The sequence below is a fragment of the Pipistrellus hanaki genome (genome assembly GCF_964339955.1).
Source record: "Pipistrellus hanaki genome assembly, chromosome: 2".
Classification (NCBI taxonomy): domain Eukaryota; kingdom Metazoa; phylum Chordata; class Mammalia; order Chiroptera; family Vespertilionidae; genus Pipistrellus; species Pipistrellus hanaki.
This window is the reverse complement of record NC_140504.1, coordinates 159,020,251-159,037,923: the sequence shown is the minus strand read 5'-3', so window position 1 is coordinate 159,037,923 and position 17,673 is coordinate 159,020,251. Positions and strand designations below refer to the sequence as shown.

The window sequence follows — 17,673 nt, the reverse complement described above, 5'->3', positions numbered from 1 at the left end:
GAGACTAAACTAGTCATTTACAAAGGAGCATAAACTTTTTAAAGCACCCATGAAATGGATGTACATTCTTTTTATTGTTAGTTATGGAGATATGAAGTATGAAATACACATGCTGCAAAAACATCAAGTGACAAATCAGGTTTATAACATTCTACTTCGAATATAGCTTTTTTATATTATTATTATTATTGTTACTGAGGTTGTGTCCCTAAATTTCTCACTCTTCACCAAGAGACCATTAGATTAATATAATCCATGTGGTCAGGAACAGCAGATATATGAATGCTACAATCTGCCAGACCCTGAGCAGGGTGCCTCACACACATCTCATTCCTCTAACAGCCTATTAGGTGGTGGTGACAGCATTTCTCTGATGAGGAGTGAGTGTCAGTTGCACCCACCTACTGGTTTCCCTCTTGGGAGCTCAAATTCAAACGTGTGCCCTTTTGTCACAAAGAACATGATTATTGCTTAGTCAGAGCAGAACCCGCACAGTCTTCCCTAGCGCCTGTTCCCTTTTGTTTTATACCAGGGATTAGCCAGCTTCTTCTGTAAAGAGCCAGGTAGTAAATCCTGAAGGCTTGCAGGCCATCTGGTCTCTGTTGCAGCTACTCCACTGTGCCATTGTGGTGTGACAGCAGCCGCACACTAGATGTCAATGAAGGAGCAGGGCTATGTTCCAATGCAGCTTTATTTGTGGGTGTTGAAATTTGAATTTTGTATAATTTCAGGTATCTTGAAATACTCTTTTTTTTTTTTTTTCAACTTTCTAAAAGTGTAAGTCATTCTTGGTCCTCAGACTATATGTAGGTAGTCTGTACGCCCTTGTTTCCACATAGTTTACTGAGTTTTGTGGATCTCAGCGTGGCCCCAGTGCATTAGCTGCAGGTGACCAGCAGATGGGACCCTCTATTATTAGCCCCTTACTATAATAAATTACATCACATGGAAGAATCAATACTCATGATGACCAAACTTAGTTATAAAAAAAGAGAGAGACATCTCTGATTATTATTTGTATAAGACTCTCTTGAAGCTGAAACCGGTTTGGCTCAGTGGATAGAGTGCTAGACTGAAAGGTCCCAGGTTTGATTCCAAGGGCATGTACATTGGTTGCGGGCACATCCCCAATAGGGGGTGTGCAGGAGGCAGCTGTTTGATGTTTCTCTCTCATCGATGTTTCTAGCTCTCTATCTCTCTCGCTTCCTCTCTGTAAAAAATCAATAAAAACATTTTGGCTGTTTTGATTTTTCATTGGGTTAGCTTTAGTCATCTGGAAAATGCTGATATGTGGAATTTATGCTAGATAAATGGGTATTAAAAATCTTTTCTGCCTGGCTAGTGTTGCTCAGTGGTTAAGCATTGACCTATGAACCAGGAGATCATAATTCAATTCCTGGTCAGGGCACATGCCTGGGTTGCAGGCTCAATCCAGGAGGCAGCCAATCAATGATTCTCTCTCATTATTGATGTCTCTCTCTCTCCCTCTCTCTTCCTCTCTAAAATCAATAAAAACATATATTAAAAAATCTTTTCTTAGCCAATAAATTTTTCTCTCCTAGTTTTTAGGGGAAAAAAGTCTAAAACAATGGTTCCAAAAAGTAAATCTTTATAAAAAAGCAATAACACATACTTTTAGCAAGTTTTTCATTTATGGAGTCAGCAATTAATTCTTGAGTTGTGTTTACATAACACTTTTTTTTTTTTTACTATGTATATATTTGGGGTCATTTTTAGGTAATTGGGTTTGCTTTTTTTTTTTCAGTTACATCATAGTTTATGGTGTATTTTAAGATTGAAAATTTTCAAGCTAACATGGATGATTTGGGAAGGGGGTTAGTTATTGCTTTCATCTCAAAAGTGTCATAGGAATGTCGTGTTTCCTCTCTGGGTGAATGGGCAGGAATGACCCAGCCTTCTCCCCTTGGTGCTTGGCAGAAAAAGAGTGAAATGGTAAGCACATGCAAAGCATGTCCTCTACAAGTGTGTGAGCGGTTTCACAGTTACTCCGTGTTCACTCCTTCTCCAGGTGGTTTCCAGGCTCCCCTGTCAGTGGATCCTGCCACGTGTCCCATTGTCCCCGGCCAGGAGATGATTATTGAAATATCCAAGGGGCATTCAGGGCTTGGCCTCAGCATTGTGGGAGGAAGAGACACACCCTTGGTAAGTTTCTACATGTGAAATGTAGCCACTGTTACAGAGCTACTCTTGAGCCTTATCGTGGCCATGTGTTGCTTTATGGAAGAGTTTGTTTTTTATGGTATCAGAAAAATATATAATTGTAAAAGGATATGTATCCATATTCTGGACAGCTTTGAAATGTTTCTCAGTGTTTAATAAGTCAGGATTTTTTTCATCTAGGATGCTGAATCTACCTAATAAAATAATAACATGCTAATTGACTGTACCTTCATGACACCCACCAGCCAATCAGGAGTGAGTATGTAAATTAACCTAACAAAGGTGTTGGGTTAATTTGCATACACAGACACTGAGCAGCCAGGGGCAGGGCAGGATGCTTGCAACATTGCCATGGCGATAACGCAGGCATTGCACACCACCCCAGCTGCTCTGGGCCTCTGGGCAGTGTGGGAAGGGGAAAAGGCAGCTCCAGGCTGGAGCGAAGGCAGTGCCCATAGCCAGAGCAAGAAAGATCCATTCTTGCATGAATTTTCATGCATTGGGCCTCTAGTATTTTTATAAATGCTTATTAGATCAACTACATTGTAGCAGCATTTAGGACTATTATAACAATTTTTAGGATAGTGCCTGGATATACAAAGTGTAAATATAGGTATGAACTATTGCTATTATTATCATTATTATTTAATGGAATGCTAGATAAAAGTATGCATCAATTCTAGCCCAGCAATTTAGCTTTGCTTTATTCTCACCATGGTCTTATCTACTCATAATTTTTTTTAACTGGTCTGGAATGTTAATTTTTGCTTGGATGATAGGTCTTTGATTATTTAGTTACCTTTTGATTGTCACTAATCAATAGTGCCATTAAAATGTATAACGTCATGGGTTTTTATTTCCTCAAAATGTGATTAATCAATGCATGTATATTTGAATAAGGAATTGAATAAGGAATTGAATAAGGAATTGAATAAGGAACAAAAGGATATGAAGTGAAAAATAAATATCCCTCCTGAACTTTTGCCCTAGGCTTGCCCTCTACTCCACCCCCAGCTCCAACTAGTGCCTCTCCTTAAAGACAATTACTCTTATTAATGTATATGTTTTTTAAATGAATAGTTTGATATTTCTGTTACCTATTTTATTTAGTAAGGAATAAATTCGCATAAGCCAGATTTACAGATAAAATAGCTATCATATGGTTAATCACATGATTTTTTTCCCTTTTTTGGCAGGAATAAAATGTTTCTGCATTAGTACTATCAAAGGGTGAGAAGGTCCTATTCTGTTTTTCTGTAACAGCTATTAGCCCCCTAAAGCACTAGACAAGCCAAACACAATATATGCTACAGAAGCCTGGGTCTTAATGCTTTGCCCATGTTTCCTGGACATGGCCCTTCTCTCTACTGCTATCAGGCCTGACCTAGAGAATCCCGATGTTCTGTTCCATCCTACTAGTGAAGCACCTGATGTGCTTAAAGGCCAGTGTTTGTTAAAAGACTAGAGTCCCAGTGCACAAAATCCGTGCACAGGTAGGGTCCCTAAACCTGGTTGGTGATCAGGGCCAATCTGTGGGGTGATGGGGGTGGGGGGGGAATGGCACCTGCCTTGGCTGGCCTGGGGCCTGCAGGCTGGGGGCAGCTCCTGTGTTGACTGCCCCCTGGTGGTCAGTGCACATCATAATGACTGGCCATTCTGCCCTTCAGGTATTTGCATATTAGGCTTTTATTATATAGGATTTCATCTTCTCCCATTTGATGGAAGTTTGCTAAAAGCTTTCTTCCAGAGTTGAGGATAACTTATTTCCTGAGTGATCTTCGTTTGCCTCTGCAGGTAGGAACTGCTGCATGTGGCTTCCTGTATATATTGCGATGCTTTTCTATCAGTATGGATGGAAGTAGAAACAGCTAATTAAACTAGCTCAACAGCCAGTTTTAGCTCCCAGCCCTTTCATGGGTCTTTACCTTCTTAAGGCTGCCGAACTTTTCTACATTTCTCATTGTTTGGTTTGGAATGTTCTCTATTCACTGTTATTAAGGAAAGGGGTTTTGGCACTTAAGTTTTCCTTTAAGTGACTTGATCTAGGCCAGGGGTCCTCAAACTTTTTAAAGTGGGAGCCAGATCACGGTCCCTCAGAGAGCTGGAGGGCCGGACTATATGAACTACTAATTCCTACTGTAACACCTTGGCTGCGCTCACTGCCCAAAAAACCTGGCGAGCAGGATCAGACTCCCCTGGGGGCTTCATGTGGCCCGCAGGCCGTAGTTTGAAGACCCCTGATCTAGGCTATATTTTTTCATTGTATTTTTTAATAAGGCCTCCTAATTATATGGGATCTGATCTTTGAGCTGGCCAACCCTCTAGCTAGCTCCTAATATGGACAGGAAGTAACACACCATCAACATAGCACCAGAGCAGACCCCATTCCCCAAACCTGCCTATGTAATCCAGCCTTTCAGACCTGCTCCCCTCCCTTCAAATTGCTCTGTTTCTGTCCTCTTCCCTCCCCACTACCCTCACTAAGATTCTTTACCTTCTATAGGATGTCTTGCCCAGCTTCTTCAGCTTCTATGGCCTCTCCTCTGCTGATCTCCGAGCTGATGGTTGTCTGTTCCTTTCTCTATGAGTTCTCAGTCATATTTCCTCTCTACCATTTATCAGCTGGGACAGGTTCCTTATTCTCTCAGAGTTCATTTTCTGATCCATGATCTATTAATGGGGAATCTGTAATCTCTTACAGAGTGGCTAGGAGGATCAATGAAATGACCAGTATATGGTGCTTAGCCAGGTGCCTAGCACATAGTAAGCAATTTCACTTGACGTGTACCTTCTCCAAGCCTCAGTTTCCACGCTTAATAATCCCCACTCACTGGGTTGTGGTGAGGATCAGAGACTTTATAAACAGTAGAAAAGTATGTGTATGTATTACCAAGGCCATTGGGGTGGTATTCAGAAACACTGGTTGATCCTGAACACTGGATGTATCTTCTTCCAGAGCCTGTTTTCTCCTTTTCCTAAAGAGATGTTTCTGAATGTTTAATCATTACATTTGTATCAATAAAGCTACATTTGAAAGAATCAAATGTAGAAAATAGTATAGTGTATTCTCTCATAAGCAAACCTTTTTATTTATTGCAAATATAAGTCTCTTTATACTGCTTAAAATAAGGCAGAACTAGGTTTCCCGTCGGAAATTGGAAGACTTGAGTCAGCATGTCTGGCCTAGCTGAATAGTTTGTTAACTGATGTACACTGAGTGGCCAGATTGTTATGACCACCTCATCAGTACTTTGTTGGGCCACCTTTTGCCTTCAATACTGTGGCGATTCTTCTTGGCATTGACTCCACGAGATGTTGAAAGGTGATGCAAGGAAATGGACACCATGCCTGATGAATAGCACTGTCCAGTTCTGTGAGATTGGATGGTTGTGGAACCAGCCGCCTGATGGCTCTTTTAACTTTGTCCCACAAATGCTCAATGGGATTGAGATCTGGTGATTGTGGGGGCTACCTAAGCAAGGTAAAGTCTCCCTCATGTACTTGAAACCACTCCTGCACAATACAAGCACCATAGCATGGTGCATTGTCTTGTTGGAAGAAGCCATCTCCACTGGGATACGCCATCAACATGATAGGATGAATTTGATCAGCAATGATACTTAGGTATGTTGTGCTATTCAGATGTTGTTCCAACCAATTAAAGGGTCCAAATTATGTTAGGAAAACATGCCCCAAACCATAACACTGCCCCCACCAGCTTGAAGGGTTGTACTCATGCATGTGGGGTGTATGCTTTCATGCTGTTTCCGTGAAATTCTCATTCTGCCATCTGCATGATGCAACTGGAAACGTGATTCATCAGTCCACATAACATTTTTCCAATGCTCAACTGTCCAAACCTTGTGTTCCTGTACAAATTGGAGACGTTTTATCTTGGTAACTGCAGACAGCAAAGGTGTTCGAACAGGCCTTTGGCTTCCACATCCCATACGATGCAGTGTACGGCTAATTTGCCTACAAATATCAGGTGGTCATAATAATCTGGCCACTCATTGTATATATTTTTTGCTTTTTTTGTTATTAAAACTACTTTGCCTGGTGTGGGCTGGTTAGAAAACCTAAATAAGATGTGCCCACGCTGTCTGTGCGTCTTTAATATTGCATACGTTTGTGCTACTGGCTGCCAGGCTGCGGGCTTCTGCTGCAGCCCTTCCCTCCTGCATCCTGGGTGTGAGGCTGTTTGTTAAACGCTATGCTCCGCTTCTCTTGCCACCCTGAGGCCGCCAAAAATTTCCTTCAGAGCATCTTGAGGTCCATAATATACATGATAGCCCTGCCCTTTGAGACTGTAAATCCCATTGTCCTTGGGAGGATAAGCACCACTTAAAAATAAGAAATGGGACACAGCTTTCACTTCCTAACCTCAGATAACTCATCAAATCTGTAAGTTAGACTCACTGTAAGTCATTTTGGTGAGGCTGAACAGCACAGGGTGGAAGGTGCACTAACAAATAAAACCATTCATTGTTTATCACAAGGAAGATCTTTCTTTTTCCCACTCCAAATTTTAGCATGGAACAGGCAGCTTCATTAACACTCCAGGTCACATGATCCAGTCAGATCCTGGGAGGACATCCAGCAAGCAGGAAGTTAGCAGAGCAAGATGAGACCATAGAAAAGGAAACTGTGGACAGTGTAGACACTCACTCTCAAAAGTGCCTTTGCCCTTGCCCTTGCGCGTTTGATTATGTGGCACACCCACGCTTCAGCTCCGGTGCCGGGAAAGAGCACGTTTTGCGTGCCCGTGACCCTTCTCAAGCATCTGCTCTGACCTTCCCAATTAGGGTTTCTATTCCCTCTTTGTTGTTTGTCCAACAGATATTTTTGCTGTCTTGAGTGGAATTAAGCCTCTGGGACTTGATCTTGACACCACATCAGTTCTATCAGCTATAAATAGTGTCTCAGGAGCCGAGACAGATGGTTTCCGAGATCACAGAGGGAGATCTCATTTAGCATCCCAACGTATTTGCAGAAGGTCATCTAAATAGACCTTTTAAAATACCAAGATGATGATGAGGGTGAGCCTCCAGGAGGGTTTATGAGCACACCTGGACCCAATCCTGCACGACAAACCCCGCCTCTGCTGTTTCAATCTTCTGATGTGCTCCCAGGTCTGCTTTTGGTGAACATGGCTCCTCTGTGATAGGTTGCATATGTTTGCTCAAAGGCTGCCCTTTGCTCAGTGCTAAGAACACAAAATTGAGTGAAAAACCCTGTCTTCAAAGAGCTCACACATTCATTCAAGTTGATTCTACTGCTTTAATGTTTCTGGTGTAATATAGGGAATCAACCAATGAAAAATCATAATAGGGACTATTAAAGCGGGGACTGCCTCTGGAAAGTAGAAAAAAGTAGAGCTTAGTACGCACTTTATAGATTTAATTAATGTAGCCTAGTTTTTATACGTGTCTCGTAAGCCAGTGTCTTAGTCCATTTGGGCTGTTATAACAAAATACCACAGGCTGGGTGGCTTATAAACAACAGAAATTTATTTCTCACAGATCTGGAGGCAGAAGTCCAAGATCAGGGTGCCAGCATGGTTGATTGAGGGTCTCTGGGTTACAGGCTTCTCATATCCTCTCCTGGTGAAAGGATCAAGGGAGCTCTGCGGGGCCTCTTTTCTAAGGCACAGATCCCACTCATGAGGGCTTTGACCTAATCCCCTTCCTCCTAATACCATCTGTCACATGGGATTTCAACTTGTGAGTTTGAGGGGGAGACACAGCCAGGAAACCAGTTCGACATGTTGCATAAAAGAGATAGTATATCAATTCACATTTTTTATTTCCTTCCACCCATCCTTTCACCCTGTCTTCCCCTCCCTCCCTCTCTTTGGTCTTGGAATGGTAATTTGAATGAAATCTTGCAGCTCAGAAGATGTGGCATATTCTGCCAAAGACCAAGGACTCATACCTCTTACAATGATGGCGCCATTTCCCCAAACCTCTCCCTAAAGCCCTTAATGCCCTCTTCTCAGACACGTTTGTTTGCTGATGAGGTGTTTTTTCTCTATTGTCCTCTGCCTTGGGAACTCTAGAGAACAGAAATAAAAAACTTAAATAATTAATCTTTTATCTTAGAGTTTTAGCAGACTTGAACTGTTCTTGGGACTGCACAGTGAGGTGGAGAAAGAATGAAGAAAGTTTCTTTCGGGATACTCACTCTGTCCGTTCCCTTTCTCTGGATACCATTTCCGAAGTCCCAAACTGTAGACAGTGTGTTCTATCAGCCCCTCGGGCAGCACAGCAGAGTACTGATGCTGGCCCTGTGGCCTAAGGATCCCAGATCTCTAACTGGGGGCCCTTGGACAAGCAATTTAACTCTTCTAAGTCTGCTTCTTCCTTCATAAAATAGTGATGGCGACAAAACATACCTCTTAAGGTTGGTATGTGGATTAATTAAAATAAAGAAAAAAAGAATATAAAGGACTTTCCCAGTACTTGTCTATACAGAGTTATTAGTTATTGTTACTGTTATTGCCATCGTTGTTGTTGTTATTATTATACAGCCATATTAAAGTAGATTCTTAGCTCCCTTCATCTGTGTGTCTTTGGTATGTTTTTTGTACTGTGAGAAATATGACTTTGTTTCTGATAATTAGATATTTTTTTTAGTATGAAAGTTTTATAAAGTGACTCAGGAATTATTAATAATTCTCACAGCATTCTATTCTCACAGCAACCCAGTAACAAAGGTTTATCCCTTTGGGAAAGCAATGTTCCCAGATGAGGAAAGTGAGGCACAAATTTAGTTAGGTCATTTCTCTGGTGACATAATTTGGTCCAGTTGGGGTTTCCTCAGACAGTCTGATTCCAAAGCCACACTATTTGTTTCCCTTTTCTAGTGCTATAATATATGTCATCCATCTTCTGTAAAAGGAAATTATCCATCTCCCCCACCAGACCCTGCACCTTAATAGCAGGCCTGTTTTATTTTATTTTGCATCTTTAGTACCCCACATAGTGCCTGATACACTTAAAAACATGACTCTCTGTCCAGCCTCATTGTACCACTCTGAATTCCAGCTGTGCTGGCCTTATCCAGTTCCTTTTATGGGTCTTGCTCCCGCCTAAGGCCAGGCTTTTGCTTAGGCTATTAGATCTGTAGGGAGTGCTTCTCTGATCAGTTCTAACTGTAGCTAGAGAACCCCACTCATTTCTGGGTGAGATTTTGCGGTTAACAAGAACGTTGTTGAAATCACAGCATTTGAGAAAGAATAGAACAGACGGGAAGAAGGAAGGCCAAAGGGACAAAGCACACCAAGGCTGCCTTGATCAATTCAGGTGTCCCAAGGGGGCTCATTGGAAAACAAATCTCACATGACTATAAGGAAGGACTTTCTGAGGTTAGCTGGCCAAAGGTGCCTGGGACAGTGAGCACCTCATCTTGAGAAATATTTTATCAAAGGCAGGCAGCCACTCTGCAAGGATATTATTATTGTTAGGCTTTGTTTTATAATCAGGAAGTAACATTTACATTTATAACTTTTTTTCAAAATGATAGTATAAGAAAATTCATTCTCTCTTTTATTCCTGTCTCACAAATTCCTTTAAACTGAAAAGCCTTGTTTTTTGTGTTTTGGGTTTTTTTTACTAGAGAATAAGACATAATCATTGTTTTTGTTTTGTTTTGTGTTATGGATGCTAGTAATTGTTATTACTTTTAGAAAGGTGGGTTTAAAAATATAAGCCCTACCCCTAGCTGGTTTGTCTCAGTCGATAGAGCGTTGGCCTGCAGACTGAAGGGTCCTAGATTTGATTCCCGTCAAGGTCACATGCCCGGGTTGCAGGCTTGATCCCCAGTAGGGAGCCTGCAGAAGGCAGCTGATCAATGATTCTCTCTCATCATTGATGTATTTACCTCTCTTTCTCCCTCTCTGAAATCAATATATATATATATATATATATATATATATATATATATATATATATATATATACACACACACACACACACACACACACACACACACACACATACAATTTTTGAATAAGCCCTAGTTGCTATACTTTTATTGTTCTTACAGGTCTAGAGATAAGCTTGTCTCTTTGCAAGAGGAAAACAATTAGATTAGAGTATTTGTATTTTTATAGTCTTGGTACCATCCCATTATAAGTTAGGCCAATGGGTTCCCAGGATAGATTTTAATATTTTGCTATTCTTAATATCAAAATGGCCTGGGATGTCAGATGCAGCATATTGTCATTTCTCTCCAAGTTTCAAGCCGGTATTTTTTTCATCACCTAATTTAGTACTACTGTAACTCATTCTTATTAAACAGAAGTTCTGTAGGGCAGGTACATTAGCAGGAGGCATCAAGGTAGATGGACTATCCCATTTCAATGCTATATGTCAAAGTTCACCCACCTAGAAATTGAAGTGGAGAATACAGGATCTGCCCTTTAGCTATACCCTATGTCAGGTTCTCATTTAACCCTTCACTGTTGTAAATGCTCTTGACCATGTAAATGTAGGACTGCATCAACTGAAACGACTAGATAGTTTTTTAAAGTAAGCAGAATAGAAAGCTATTTTACATTTGATTAAGTGTTTTATTTTGCTATTCCCCTTCAAATGAACTTTGCACAGTCTGTTTCATAAGGAGTGTGGTTTGCTTTGGCTTGTAATCTCCCAAAGCCAGGCTCCTTTTATCGTTATTGCTTAAGTCATATATTTTTACACAAAACATCTTATTACCTTCATTTTATTTTAAAATCAAAGTGAAGTTTGCAAAAAGTCTATGAATCACACTGAAAGAATGTTAACGAATAATACCTCTGAATTTCCAGATTTGGACATTTCTGATCTTAAAGAATATGACTGTAAGCAAAAATATTATGCAAGCTGAGTAAAATTTAGATAAATAAGGACCAGATGGAACTATAGGGACTTATAAACTGTAAGGCAAATATTGTTCCATTTCCTTAAAATAAATCTATATTTCAGTATGAAAAATTATATTCATATTGATGAGTCTCAATTTTTTGTTAAATCAGACTTGGCAAGGGAACTCCATTTTAAGTAAATATAAAACAGGTTTTTGTAAGCTTGACTGAGGAAGCTTTTCAGAGTCTGAAAATGGGTAAAGTTCTTTATGTATTCACAACAATTCTCTTTTTTTTTTATACAATTCTTATATTAGCTGTTTTATTGCTGTGATTTTTTTTCATTTCACATTTTAGTTGTCTGTAAATAGCGTGTAAGTGTTTGCAATCTTGCGTTGGAGATTCAGGATACTTTACATAGTCCACACACACACACACACACACACACAGAATGGTGTCATTGCTTCTTGTGTAACTGATCATTTAATTCTTATTTTTATGTCGAACAAGCCACTATAGCTCTTGCTGGCTTAATGCTTTTTTATACTGTTTATAGTTTGTTTCCTGAGGATATTTCAGTATTGCAAAACTAGTAGGTACTGAGCATTTAGATCCATTTTCTTTTTCTCTGAAGGTTTGGTAGGTGCATATCCTCCTACCTCCAAGCACAGATAGAACAGATGAATAAATGGAGATTAGAATAGATAGACTAACTTTTGTTCCTTTTGTGACATAGTTTTATGGAATTAAGTGAAGTCTTGACTATGTTCTGAGAGTTGTAGAGCATCTGTGTGGTGAACCCTAATTTATTAGTTAGAGTCTGATACATAAGTTTCTTTGACTCTTGCCGACTTCCATTGTATAGCTACAGCCCCTTCAGGTTTTCTGTTATTTGTTTGTGTTTTTATGTTACTCCTCACCCAAAAATATTTTTCCATTGATTTTTTAGAAAGAGTGGAAATGAGGGGGAGAGACAGAGAGAAACATCAATGTGAGAGAGATACATCGATTGGTTACCTCCCACACAAGCCTCGACCAGGGCCCGGAGATAGAGCCTGCAACTGAGGTATGTGCCCTGGACCGGAATTGAACCCGGGAGCAGGCCCCTTTTCCAGTGTATATGGGGACTGCCTCAGCGCTCTTCCTTCCGAAAAGCAGCAGCAAGCTTCCCCAAGGGTGGAGCAGGTGAGAGACTGAAGCACAGCAGCACCTGCATGGCACATGTGGCTGTGGCCGTGGCCCTGCCCAACCTGATGTGCCCACAGGGTCCCACCCTGATCTGCCTCTTACCTTTCTGTGCTTCTGCACCCAGAGCTCATCCTGGGCTCAGCTTCAGGTGTTCCTGGCTTTGGGAGCGGGCAGAGCAGAGCCACCAGCCTTAGGAAAACCTTTTGGTTATGAAGACCCATAGAACCAACCAACACAAAAGTGTGCTTGACTTTTAACAAATAGAGATGCTCAGGCACTTGAATAATGGTACTTGATGTGAAATATGTTTTCTTATTAAAATATGAGATGAAATTTTAAAAGTAAAACAATTGTCTTCACTTTTTTAAAAACGCTCAAATAATTGGCAAAGCCTATTTCATAAGAGCAATTCACATGCAAAAATACTGATTGGCAGTACTCACAAAAGGGCCTCACGTTGTCTAGACAAACATAAACTTGGAGCGTCTCAGATTTGGAATAAGTGGATTCCTTTTATGAGCAGGGAAGGGGGCGCCAGGTGTTAGTCTTGGTTCAGCAACCTCAGTTCCTGAGTTCTGGCTGAGAGAAGAGTTCAGAACCAAGACCCAGATTATACGAGAAAGTTTATTTAGAAAGCCGAAGTTTATTTAGAAGTGAGCCGAAGAAGAAATGGGCTAAGAACACACGTTCCAGCAAAGGGAGAGCCCTTGGGGCTTAAGAGAGAAAGAGAGAAAAATTGTTGTATAAATTGGGCTTGGAAAGGGAGCTAGGAGGCCAGGTATTATAATTGTGGAATGTTCCAAGTTTGTCCTGAACTCTTCTCTGTGTCGCATCCTTATAATTCAATCTCCTAAGGGGTCCCAGACTGCAAGAGGCTGTAGGCCAGGCTGAGGGACACACACCCCTGCCCCCCCCCCCCCCCCCCCAGTGCACGAATGTTGTGCACCAGACCTCTAGTTGAAATAATATAAGGAAGTTTGGTTTTTAAAGAATTTGGTTGCAAGGATTTGGGACAGAAAATAATAAAGTTCTAAGACTCTCATCTCTTTATTTATATAAATACAGTTTGGAGCCTATCAACTTTGCTCAAAATGAGATATACTTTAAGAGTTTTAACACAACACTAAAAAATAAATAAATAAATAAATAAATAAATAAATAAATAAATAAATAAAACTCTCTACTACAGTAGCCATCACAAGTCAGTAACTTAATACAGCTACATGAATTTTTTTCAGCATGGAGTTGAATATAATTTTGGTTTGCACAGCATTGGACTACAATTTTACTACCCCACTATTTATCACTTCTCATCAGCTTAGCCTTGCTGCTAAGAAGATAGTCGACTGTGTATAGCATGTGTCTGTACTATTACTGAACACTGTTGGCCATAGAGGGGAACTCCATTAAATGACGTTTAAAAGAAGCATTATTGTGTGGTTGAGAAGTTGACCCATGAACCAGGAGATCACAATTCAATTCCTGATCAGGGCACATGCCCAGGTTGTGGGCTTGATCCCTAGTAGAGGGTGTGTAAGAGGCAGCCAGTCAATGATTCTCATCATTGATGTTTCTGTATCTCTCTTCCTCTCTCTAAAATCAATAAAATTATATTTTAAAAATAACTAAATAAATAATTAAAGTTGAATTACTCCTCTAAAGCCACAGATGTGAACTATGATTTTTTCGGGGGGGGGGGGAATAACCAATTTATTTATAATATTTTAATACTTCTTTTGGCCCTCATGGGTCTTTCTTGTTAGGAGGGCTTTTTCCTGTAAAACAGGAAAATAAGACATAACATTTCTTTTGGATCATAGGGTAAATATGTTTTCCACCTAAATATGAAATTTAATGTGAAATCTTTCTGTAGTTAAAATGTCCCCTAGGATTATTTTGTGGGGAATGAGAGCAGGAGCTTTTATGAATATGGCAAAGATTGTTCAATTCAGAGTAATCCAAATTAAGTAAAACAGGCCTAGAAGCAGTAAAATTAAGCCACATATACATAGTCCTTTATAATACTGTCTACCCTATAATTCTTTATCAAAATTTTCTCCTAAGATGCTTGTTAAAATAGTCCACTGGATATCTAGAAGTGTAAACTATAAAATCCCATTCTGTGGAAATAGTTCACCTACACAGGATGCTCACTGATATCCTTCAGCCCACATGAGACCCTTATTTAATTTTTCTAACACATGGCTTCTTTAAATGTTATGGGCCTATTGTGACAACAGTAAAATTGCCTTTTGCTGCATAATTGGTGTGTTTATGAGTTACTTTATCTACTTGTTGGCAGCTTGAACAATAAAGAAAACGGTGACTGATAGGCCGAAGTGTCTGATGACTTTGACTCTGCCTAAGGATATATTACTGCATGTTGTGAAATTCTTTTCTAGCAAGTCAGAGTTTAAATCCCCCTAGAGGAGTTTACCATTTTTGTGGGGCTCGGTGATAATTAAGTTCCTCATAGTTGGCTTCTTTAAATTTCACTGTGAACTACAGTAAATCCTCTGGAAATTCAGATGGCTTTAATATCTATGTGTGATTGGTATATTTGTTGTATTATCATCAGAAGCTTGGTTGGGTTAGATTAAGATTATGACATCATGGCTGGTGCTGCTCAGTGGTTGAGCATGGACCCACACACCAAGAGGTTGCTGGTTCAATATTCTGCCAGGGTACATGCCCAGGTTGCAGGCTTGATCCCCAGTTACGGGCATGCAGGAGGCAGCCAATGGATGTTTTTCTCATCGATGTTTCTCTCTCTCTCCCTTCCTTTCTCTCTAACAATCAATAAAAACATATTTTTAAAAAATATTATGACATATCAACCCTCCTCTTTCTGGATCATTTTGATACCTTCTTCAATCTCCAGCCAAATTTTTGATAATCATTTAGCAAACATTTATTGAGTGCCTACTCTGGGCTTGGCCCAGGATGCAAAGAGGAGTCAGTTGGAAGCAGCCCCTGTTCAGAAGGGCTCCACTGAGGATGGGGTGGGATTCAGAACCTAAATCCATGAACAAGCCATTGTGATATTGTAATGGGTTCAATAATACTAAGAGATATAGCAGTGACCCACGAGAAGGGCTGGTCAACTTCACTGGGGGAGAGAGTCAGAAACAAGTCTGATAGAATAGATAGATGTTACTTGGCTGGCTCAAGCCAACGAGACAGCAGATAAAAAAAGAGCATGATCCTCAAGCATTTGGTGCCCTTTGTACTTTCCACATACACCTATATAGAATGTCTCTGTAAAAATACAAAAGGAACTTTTAATAGGTTTGTTTCTAGTTAGGGAAATTGAGTGGTTTAGGGATGGATGCTGGAGAGAAACTTCTCAATGTGTACTGTTTTGAATCCAGTACCATGCACGTGTATTATCTATATTTAAAAATAAATAAGAACTTACTATCTTAGGAATAGATACATTAAAACAGTAATCCCTTAAACAATATGATGAATTTGCTTTCCAGCTTTTTCCAGAGTATCTATTTCTTTCATGGTATCCATAATAGTGGGAAAAAATATTTTTTCTCAGTTAAATCTGTTTTGACATCAGCTGATGAGGGAGGAGTTTGTAAGCAGACAACTTTTCCTACATCTCTAAAATCCTTCCTGGTCCTTCTAATTAGGGAAAACGAAATATTTGAAAGATTCTCCAACTCACTGATCAAATTCTTCCCTGTGTCTAGTGTTCAGAGGGAAATTGTTAGTGTTTCAGAGAGTAAGTAAACAGACCATCTTACTTAAATTTCTATTGGCCCAGTCAAAGTCACACAACTACCAAGAGGAAATTAGTTTTGGGTATAGTTGGCCATCTATAAATGAGTCTCAAATCTGTATGTCATTAATTAGGAGAAATACGTTTTCTTGGACTGGACAACTTTTTATTTTAAACACTGGAGGCCTGGTGCAAGGGATTAGTGCACTGGTGGGGGGCATGGCCTGAGGCAGGGGTCCTCAAACTTTTTAAAGTGGGGGCCAGATCACGGTCCCTCAGAGAGCTGGAGGGCCGGACTATATGAACTACTAATCCCTACTGTAACACCTTGGCTGCGCTCACTGCCCAAAAAACCTGGCGAGCAGGATCAGACTCCCCTGGGGGCTGCATGTGGCCTGCGGGCCGTAGTTTGAAGACCCCTGGAGGGGATCGGCCCACTGCAGAAGTGCCAGTCAGCTGAGCTGCTGTGGACCTGCACCTACGAGCAGCACTCCCATTGTGGGAACAAACTGACCTCCAGGGGGCAGCTCCTGTATTGAGCGTCTGCCCCCTGGTGGTCATTGCACATCATAGCAACTGGTCATTTCTGCCATTCGGTCACTGGGTGTTTATTATGTAGGATAATTTTATCACTTGTATTTAATGTTTTATAAGCACTCCTGTAGAAAAAAAAAATCATTCAATGAATACTATGGGTGCACAGACTGAAAAGATGGACAGGAGGAAAGAAGGAAGGAAAGAAAGAAAGGGAGGGAGGAAGAGAGGGAGAAATGAAGAGAGGGAGGGACTGAGGGAGGAAAATGATAGAATGAAGAGAAAGAGAAAGATTCTATGTTGGGGTAGGGAAAGGGCCTACCCATTGTGCTTTGTGTCAAACCCCTAGTCATGTGCCAACACTGGCAAGAGAGATCCACAGATCATCACCCCACCTCATTAAGCCAAACGCTTCAATTTTCACTTCCACAAGTCGTCTTTCTGTTCACTCTCTATAAAATGATCAGCTCATGCCCTCAAGGCTTTTGCTATTGAGTTGAGGAGACAATATTTCAACAGAATTGATGCCATATGGAAAATCCCAAGTAAGCTTTTATACAAGTGCAAAATGAAATATTCAAAACAGATGAGAATCTTGCTATAGTGGCAGGAACACAGGCTTTGGCATTAAACAGTCCCAAGTTCAATTTAATCTCTCCTACTTGGAAGCTGTAAAGACTTGATCAGGTCTAAACCCTTCTGAGCCTCTGTTTCCCCTACTGTAAATGAGACTAACAATACTGAGGTCGCTTGGTTGTTATGTGGAGTAAATGGCTACAAATGGGAAGTGTGTAGCATCTTTGATACATATTGTTAAATAAATGAGATGTTTCTGCTTCCTGGCAATGTGCTGGCACCTTGTGTAGGTAGTATTGTTAAAACCGTATGAAAATGAGGATGCTAAAGCCTGGACAGGTTAACAGGCTTCCCAAGGCCCATGGCCAGAAGGAGCAAGGCCAGGATTTGAGAAGTTTGACCCGAGAGGCCTTCCTCATAATCATTTGTCTCTAAAGCCACAAGCCAGCAACCCACCCCCAGGCAGATGATTATTAGACTACTACTAGAATGGATGAGTTTTAGAAGGCATTGGTGTGGATAGACAGAGTCACTGAAGTTTTCCAGTGTGGATGAATGTTATTTAAATGCACAGAGATAGGAAGGGATGAGAGTGGGGGAAAGAGTGCTCAGAATTGTA

At 40.5% G+C, this 17,673-nt stretch overlaps 1 protein-coding gene and 1 long non-coding RNA gene across 6 annotated transcripts in view; one reads left to right on the top strand and one right to left on the bottom strand.

Moving 5' to 3' along the window:
- The window catches only part of PATJ (PATJ crumbs cell polarity complex component), a 762,329-nt gene that overhangs the window by 237,757 nt on the left and 506,899 nt on the right, over positions 1-17,673 (top strand). For all 5 annotated transcript variants that reach the window (XR_014794340.1, XM_084876078.1, XM_084876077.1 and 2 more), the window contains one exon: positions 2,030-2,163. Coding sequence is in view for 4 of the 5 variants with exons in the window: in XM_084876078.1 (XP_084732204.1) it covers positions 2,030-2,163 (134 nt within the window). In the remaining variant the exon portion in view is untranslated. The remainder of the gene's footprint in view (positions 1-2,029; positions 2,164-17,673) is intronic.
- The window catches only part of LOC311618492, a 700,613-nt gene that overhangs the window by 680,124 nt on the left and 2,816 nt on the right, over positions 1-17,673 (bottom strand). The gene's annotated exons all lie outside the window — the stretch shown is intronic.